Here is an 8,179-nt window from a genome sequence, read left to right on the forward strand (position 1 = left end):
TGCTTTGACCACAACCCTTCACCACTAGACCACACTTCCCCAAATAAACAACTACTTCTGCATGCTGGGGATGGGTTGTGTGCGGCAGCATTTACGTAGGCGGTACAGACAGCAGCCTTGCACTTAATGTTGCAACAACATCAGGCTAAACAATATGCACTGACTTCAAAAGTGTGGGTCAGGTCTCCTCCTTCAAGTGCCACAGAGAGAGCGTAAAATAGGAAAAGTCTATCGGATAAGGAAACACTGTGGAGGAAAAGTGAATTTTTTTTTTCAATTTGGGTTAATATTCAGATGTGGAATTCTGCCCTCCTTTTCACTTTTGGATCCCCAGATAGGAGGAACTCAGCACATAGATAATCACGAACTACATACATTTTGGTTTTATATGCTCAGACTTGTCCAGAACATGAAATCCCTGCCCTGTTGGAAGGCAGCACTGTGCTCATGGAGGCACATAAGCACCTGTCTCAAAGTCACTCTGACCTCGGCAAACGGCAAAAATAATTTCACATGTTTGTTCTGATTTGTCTTTATTTTTAGGCTACCTTGTGTGAGCTCCACTTTTTAGAATGTGATTTTGCAGTTCTGAAATGGATACCAGGAGCAGACTGAGATGTGAGAATATGTTAGAATGATCACAGGTTCGGATGTTAGTGGGGCAGGAGACGGAGTCTGAGATTGTATTGGCCTATACTGCGGCTTCTGGTTGAGCTCTTGCTTTGCCTGGATGATGCTCTGGCCTTACTCAACCTTTATCATTCCATTATCCAGAGAACAGAGGATCCGAGCCCCATCTCTGTATTGCAGTCACCTCCTCTGGGACCTGTTTCCAAGCCTTCTTCTGTGTTGCCTGGCACCCCTTTCTTACCTCTATCAAACCACTTACTGCTGCCCTGTAAGCTCTGTTGACTTGTTGGTCTTCCTATAAGACTGGAATCTCTCTGAGGGTCGGGACAGGTCTACCCTCTTCATGACAGTGAGCACCAGCCTCCAGCCCAGTCAATAGTTTTTTGTTAAATAAATAAAACAATAAATGGACACATGGTTTGTCCGTTCCAGAGGATGGATTTATTAAGTCTCCAACTCTGGTCATAATGGTGCCAGAAAGGAAAGAGTTAAGCTATCTGTAGGAAACAGGCTCAAAGACCCTCCTTCTTCTTTTTTTTTAATTGGTAAAGGCAGGATAAGTGTATTTGAGATAAATCCTGGATATAAAATCTTGACACATCTTTCAGGTATTGACTGAACTACTTTAGACCTGAAAGGGAAGTAAATCAAATCATTCTAGGTTTTCTTTTCTTTTCTTTTTCAGACAGAGTCTTGCTCTGTTGTCCAGGCTGGAGTGCGGTGGCATAATCTCAGCTCACTGGAACCTCTGCCTCCCGGGTTCAAGTGATTCTCCTGCCTCAGCCTCCTGAGTAGCTGGGACTACAGGCGTGCGTCACCACACCAGGCTAAGTTTTGTATTTTTAGTAGAGACAGGGTTTCACCATGATGGCCAGGCTGGTCTCGAACTCCTGGCCTCAAGTGATCCACCCACCTTGGGCTCCCAAAGTGCAGGAATTACAGGAGTGAGCCACTGCACCCAGTCAGGTTTCCTCTTAAGTGGCCCGAGATCTAGTTGTAAATGGCAGGCATGGCTAGACTCAGGAATTCAAAGCTTGACCTATTTTGTCTGAAGCTAATATTAATAACAAGAGAGATGTATTTGGCTTCATAACCCCTTTCCCTCCCGTCCCCCTCTTTCCTTCTGTAATCAAGGATAGAATTAGAAGTACCGAAGGCCGCAGAATTGCTTTAGGATTCAGAGCAGCTCCAAGGAATCTGTGTTTACGCATTATGTGTGTTTTTCCTTTTCCCTCTCTTTTTATGAGTGAGAAAAAAAAAGCGCCTAAATTCCCACCAACATAAACCAATGACATACAATGATGAAATTCTGTTTTCACCTCTGCCTGTGACAGGGAATGCAAAAATAGCAAGTGGCCCAGTTCCACGAATCCCCGCCTCCTGCCCTCCCCGCTCCTGCCGGGTTGGATCTCTAAGAATGGAGGTTAGCGCACAGCCCCGCGCGGGCCGCTCAGCCCCCGGACCTGGCGGATGATGTAAGGCGACGGGAGCGTCCGCAGCCGGGCCGAGGAGGCCGCGGTCCAGGGGAGCTGGGAGGGAGGGCGGCCTCGCCAGGCCGACGGCGCGCCCGGCCGCGCGGCGTTGCCTGGAGACGGCCCTGGCGGCGCTGTGTTGCTGTAAACAGCAGCTTCCCTGTTACTATCTATAGCAGGATCTCCTGGCTCCCGGGCGCGGCGGCTGGAGGCAGGTCTGCGGTCCGGCTCACCGCGCGCCCCGAACTATCCGCCCGCCGGCCTCATCCTGCCTCGCCCCTCAGGTGCCCACCGCTGGTCCCGACCCCCGGGCCCGAAGAGTGGGGAAGGGGAGACCGGGGCTGTGCGGGGACATGCGTCTTCGCACCCCGGAGGTGGCCGGCGCGCCGGGGCTAAGCCCGGGCAGCGTGACCCCGGCTGTCCTACGCAGCAGGGCAGGAGGCTGGGGGGCGTGGCACACTCTGGAGCACCTTGCCTCCCCAAAGCCCCGTGTTCCAGGACGTGGAGCCGCGCCTGGGGTCCCAGCGGTCGAGGTATTCCGCCTGGGCGCTGCTGGACACCGTCCTTCCAGCCCCCGTCCTCCCCTCTCCAAGTCCGCGCTGGAAAATCACCCGCTGCGGGCTCCCGTAAGCACAGCTTCCTGGCGGGACCGAACCAGCCCCCCAGCTCAGATTTGAGTTCCCCGCAGGAAGCACACCCCGCCTTGTCATCCCGAACTGACCACCCTGCCCACATAACCACACCCCGCACTCCCTACCCCTGGGGCCCAGCTCAGAACCGGGCAGACACCCCCTTCAAATGTCTTCGCACGTAGGTGTTGCAGTGTTTATCTGCTGGTGTCTCAGGGATTTGACAGTTTCCTTAATATTCCCACACATGGCCGAGAAAAATAAATAAATAAATAAATGCGCTGTCTTCCTTAAAAAAAAAAATAAGTAAATAAATAAAGTACCCAGTATTGTAAAGTAGGTTATCGTATTCTCTTATTTTGGATCCACTTTCTGCTTCCAAACGCAGGAACAGTGCTAGTATTGCTCGAGCCCGGGGGTTGGAGGACAGGGGTGAGGGTCTGCTTCCTCGTTTTGCACTGAATTAGGGCTGGGGATGAGGGTAGGGGCGCATTCCTTCGGGAGCCGAGGCTTAAGTCCTCGGGGCCGTGTACCCGAGGCCGTTTCTCCTATTCCTGAGCCTCAGAACTGTCTTCAGTTTCCGTACAAGGGTAAAGAGGCGCTCTCTGCCCCATCCCCCCCGACCTCGGGAACAAGGGTCCGCATTGAACCAGGTGCGAATGTTCTCTCGCATTCTGCGCCGTTCCCGCCTCCCCTCCCCGGCCGCGGCCCCGCCTCCCCCCGCGCTGCACCCTCGTTGTTGGCTGCAGCCCGCGAGCAGTTCCCGTCAATACCTCCCCCCTTACACAGGATGTCCATATTAGGACATCTGCGTCAGCAGGTTTCCACGGCCTTTCCCTGTAGCCCTGGGGGGAGCCATCCCCGAAGCCCCTCATCTTGGGGGTCCCACGAGACCCCTCAGACAGGAACTGTGAAATGCTCACGAGATTAGGATATGCGCCAAGGCGGAGGCAGGGAGCTGCGAGCGCTGGGGAGGCAGCCACGCGGCAGCAGAGGCGCCCAGGCCCGCGCGCCACCCCTCTGGCGCCACCGTGGTTGAGCCCGTGACGTTTACACTCATTCAGAAAACGCTTGTTATAAAAGCAGTGGCTGCGGCGCCTCGTACTCCAACCGCATCTGCAGCGAGCAGCCAAGAAGCCGAGACTGAGCCGGCGGCCGCGGCGCAGCGAACGAGCAGTGACCGCGCTCCCACCCAGCTCTGCTCCACAGCGCCCACCTGTCTCCGCCCCTCGGCCCCACACCCGGCTTTGCCTAACCGCCACGATGATGTTCTCGGGCTTCAACGCAGACTACGAGGCGTCATCCTCGCGCTGCAGCAGCGCGTCCCCGGCCGGGGATAGCCTCTCCTACTACCACTCACCCGCCGATTCCTTCTCCAGCATGGGCTCGCCTGTCAACGCGCAGGTAAGTCTGGCTTCCCACCGCCGCAGGGCCGGGGGCTTGGGGTCGCAGAGGAGGAGACACTGGGCGGGACGCTCCAGGAGATGAGTAGGGGGCTCCCTTGTGCCTGGAGGGAGGCTGCAGTGGCCGGAGCGGTGCCGGCTTGGGGGCTCGGGACTTGGCTCTGAGCGCACGCAAGCTTGCCATAGTAAGAATTTGTTCCCCCTTCCGGAGGCAGGTTCGTTCTGAGCAACGTCTGGTTTGCACTCCAGGACGGATCTCTGACATTAGCTGGGGCAGACGTGTCCCAAGCACAGACTCGCTAACTAGAGCCTGGCTTCTCCGGGGAGGTGGCAGAAAGCGGCAATCCCCCCTCCCCCGGCAGCCTGGAGCAGGGAGGAGGGTGCAGCGGGCGGGTGTGTAAGGCAGTTTCATTGATAAAAAGCGAGTTCATTCTGGAGACTCCGGAGCGGCGCCTGCGTCAGCGCAGACGTCAGGGATATTTATAACAAACCCCCTTTCAAGCGAGTGATGCTGAAGGGATAACGGGAACGCAGCGGCAGGATGGAAGAGACAGGCAGTGCGCTGCGGAATGCCTGGGAGGAAAAGGGGGAGACCTTTCATTCAGGATGAGGGACATTTAAGATGAAACGTCCGTGGCAGGATCATTTCTCTTCGCTGCTGCATGCGGCACCGGGAACTCGCCCCACCTGTGTCCGGAATCTGCTCGCTCACGTCGGCTTTCCCCTTCTGTTTTGTTCTAGGACTTCTGCACGGACCTGGCCGTCTCCAGTGCCAACTTCATTCCCACGGTCACTGCCATCTCGACCAGTCCGGACCTGCAGTGGCTTGTGCAGCCCGCCCTCGTCTCCTCTGTGGCCCCATCGCAGACCAGAGCCCCTCACCCCTTCGGAGTCCCCACTCCCTCCGCTGGGGCTTACTCCAGGGCTGGCATTGTGAAGACCATGACAGGAAGCCGAGCACAGAGCACTGGAAGGAGGGGCAAGGTGGAACAGGTGAGGAACTCTAGCGTACCCTTCCTGGGAAGGTGGGGGCTGGGTGGGAAGGGGCCCTGGAGATGGAGGAGCACAGTAGAGAGGATTAAGCCCCTGACGGGGCTGGCTGCACATCCCTAACTGGGAACCCTGGCTCCAAGCCCATTCCATCCCAACTCAGACTCTGAGTCTCACCCTAAGAAGTACTCTCATAGTTTCTTCCCTAAGTTTCCTACCGCATGCTTTTAGACTGGGCTCTTCTTTGTTCTCTTGCTGAGGATCTTATTTTAAATGCAAGTCACACCTAGTCTGCAACTGCAGGTTAGAAATGGTTTCACAGTGGGGTGCCAGGAAGTAGGGAAGCTGCAGGAGCCAGTTCTACTGGGGTGGGTGAATGGAGGTGATGGCAGACACTTTTACTGAATGTAGGTCTTTTTTTTGTGTGATTATTCTAGTTATCTCCAGAAGAAGAAGAGAAAAGGAGAATCCGAAGGGAAAGGAATAAGATGGCTGCAGCCAAATGCCGCAACCGGAGGAGGGAGCTGACTGATACACTCCAAGCGGTAGGTCGACTCTGGGTTGCTCCTTTTTAAAACTTAAGGGGAAAGTTGGAGATTGAGCATAAGGGCCCTTGAGTAAAACTGTTTCTTATGCTTTCCTTTATCCCTCTGTATACAGGAGACAGACCAACTAGAAGATGAGAAGTCTGCTTTGCAGACCGAGATTGCCAACCTGCTGAAGGAGAAGGAAAAACTAGAATTCATCCTGGCAGCTCACCGACCTGCCTGCAAGATCCCTGATGACCTGGGCTTCCCAGAAGAGATGTCTGTGGCTTCCCTTGATCTGACTGGGGGCCTGCCAGAGGCTGCCACCCCGGAGTCTGAGGAGGCCTTCACCCTGCCTCTCCTCAATGACCCGGAGCCCAAGCCCTCAGTGGAGCCTGTCAAGAGCATCAGCAGCATGGAGCTGAAGGCCGAGCCCTTTGATGACTTCCTGTTCCCAGCATCATCCAGGCCCAGCGGCTCTGAGACAGCCCGCTCCGTGCCAGACATGGACCTATCTGGGTCCTTCTATGCAGCAGACTGGGAGCCCCTGCACAGTGGCTCCCTGGGGATGGGGCCCATGGCCACAGAGCTGGAGCCCCTGTGCACTCCGGTGGTCACCTGTACTCCCAGCTGCACTGCTTACACGTCTTCCTTCGTCTTCACCTATCCTGAGGCTGACTCCTTCCCCAGCTGCGCAGCTGCCCACCGCAAGGGCAGCAGCAGCAATGAGCCCTCCTCTGACTCGCTCAGCTCACCCACGCTGCTGGCCCTGTGAGCGGGCAGGGAAGGGAGGCAGCCGGCACCCACAAGTGCCACTGCCTGAGCTGGTGCATTACAGAGAGGACAAACACGTCTTCCCTAGAGGGTTCCTGTAGACCTAGGGAGGACCTTATCTGTGCGTGAAACACACCAGGCTGTGGGCCTCAAGGACTTGAAAGCATCCGTGTGTGGACTCAAGTCCTTACCTCTTCCGGAGATGTAGCAAAACGCATGGAGTGTGTATTGTTCCCAGTGACACTTCAGAGAGCTGGTAGTTAGTAGCATGTTGAGCCAGGCCTGGGTCTGTGTCTCTTTTCTCTTTCTCCTTAGTCTTCTCATAGCATTAACTAATCTATTGGGTTCATTATTGGAATTAACCTGGTGCTGGATATTTTCAAATTGTATCTAGTGCAGCTGATTTTAACAATAACTACTGTGTTCCTGGCAATAGTGTGTTCTGATTAGAAATGACCAATATTAAACTAAGAAAAGATATGACTTTATTTTCTGGTAGATAGAAATAAATAGCTATATCCATGTACTGTAGTTTTTCTTCAACATCAATGTTCATTGTAATGTTACTGATCATGCATTGTTGAGGTGGTCTGAATGTTCTGACATTAACAGTTTTCCATGAAAACGTTTTATTGTGTTTTTAATTTATTTATTAAGATGGATTCTCAGATATTTATATTTTTATTTTATTTTTTTCTACCTTGAGGTCTTTTGACATGTGGAAAGTGAATTTGAATGAAAAATTTAAGCATTGTTTGCTTATTGTTCCAAGACATTGTCAATAAAAGCATTTAAGTTGAATGCGACCAACCCTGTGCTCTTTTCATTCTGGAAGTGTTGTAAGTTTCTGAAAGGTATTAGTGGAGACCAGTTTGTCAAGAAGGGTGGCTGCTGGAGGGGGACACGCCCTCTGTCTGATCCCTTATCAGAGGACAAGGAAACTACAGAGCTGATTTTAGAATATTTTACAAATACATTCCTTCCATTGGAATGCTAAGATTTTACTGCTTCTGGGGAGGGGAAACTGCTGTGTAGCAACTTTTGTGGGAACACATCTTTTCTGTTTCGGTACTCACAGGGGGAAATACTTTGGTTGTGCTAATAATACATTTAGATGTTTTGATCTTAAGGGAACCCTTTAAGCAAACAGAACCTAGCTTTGTACAAACTATTTTAACTTTTTATTCCACAAAATCATGTGGAGGGTTATTCCACTTCAAAGATGAGCAAATTGAAGAATGGTTAGAATAAACAACTTTCTTGATATTCCGTTATTGGCATTAGAATCTTCCTGCTCGTTATATCCAGCAGGCTGAAATGCCTCTTGATACTTGGTTAAAAAAAATTTTTCAGGCAGGGCACGGTGGCTCATGCCTGTAATCCCAGCACTTTGGGAGGCCGAGGCAGGAGGATCACCTGAGGTCGGGAGTTTGAGACCAAGCCTGACCAACATGGAGAAACTAAAAATACAAAATTAGCCAGATGTGGTGGCACATGCCTGTAATCCTAGCTACTCAAGAGGCTGAGGCAGGAGAATCACTTGAACCAGGAGGCAGAGGTTGCAGTGAACCGAGATTGCACCATTGCACTCCAGCCTGGGCAACAAGATTGAAACTCTGTCTAAAAAAAAAAAAAAAGTTTTCAGTCCTTAACTCTAACATGTATACATGTTGTTGTACTCTTTTATTCTCGAAAGGAAAGGAGGGCTATTGCTCTAACCCTTATTAATAAATGCATTGTGGTTTCTGGTTTTT

At 52.3% G+C, this 8,179-nt stretch overlaps 1 protein-coding gene across 1 annotated transcript; it reads left to right on the plus strand.

The window, feature by feature from the left end:
* Window positions 1–3,790: 3,790 nt before the first annotated feature.
* Window positions 3,791–7,231, plus strand: FOS (Fos proto-oncogene, AP-1 transcription factor subunit). Its single transcript, XM_017880535.1, has 4 exons — window positions 3,791–4,135; window positions 4,876–5,127; window positions 5,562–5,669; window positions 5,785–7,231. The coding sequence occupies exons 1-4, from the start codon at window positions 3,995–3,997 to the stop codon at window positions 6,424–6,426; spliced, it is 1,143 nt and encodes a 380-aa protein (XP_017736024.1). The 5' UTR covers window positions 3,791–3,994; the 3' UTR covers window positions 6,427–7,231.
* Window positions 7,232–8,179: the final 948 nt, after the last annotated feature.

Source organism: Rhinopithecus bieti, unplaced genomic scaffold (genome assembly GCF_001698545.2).
Source record: "Rhinopithecus bieti isolate Rb0 unplaced genomic scaffold, ASM169854v2 scaffold_11380, whole genome shotgun sequence".
Lineage (NCBI taxonomy): Eukaryota > Metazoa > Chordata > Mammalia > Primates > Cercopithecidae > Rhinopithecus > Rhinopithecus bieti.

Coding starts and splice junctions, on each gene's coding strand:
- FOS (XM_017880535.1), top strand. CDS start 3,995: ATGATGTTCTCGGGCTTCAACGCAGACTACGAGGCGTCATCCTCGCGC. Junction 5,128..5,561: donor GGAGGGGCAAGGTGGAACAG/GTGAGGAACTCT, acceptor TGATTATTCTAG/TTATCTCCAGAAGAAGAAGA. Junction 5,670..5,784: donor TGACTGATACACTCCAAGCG/GTAGGTCGACTC, acceptor CTCTGTATACAG/GAGACAGACCAACTAGAAGA.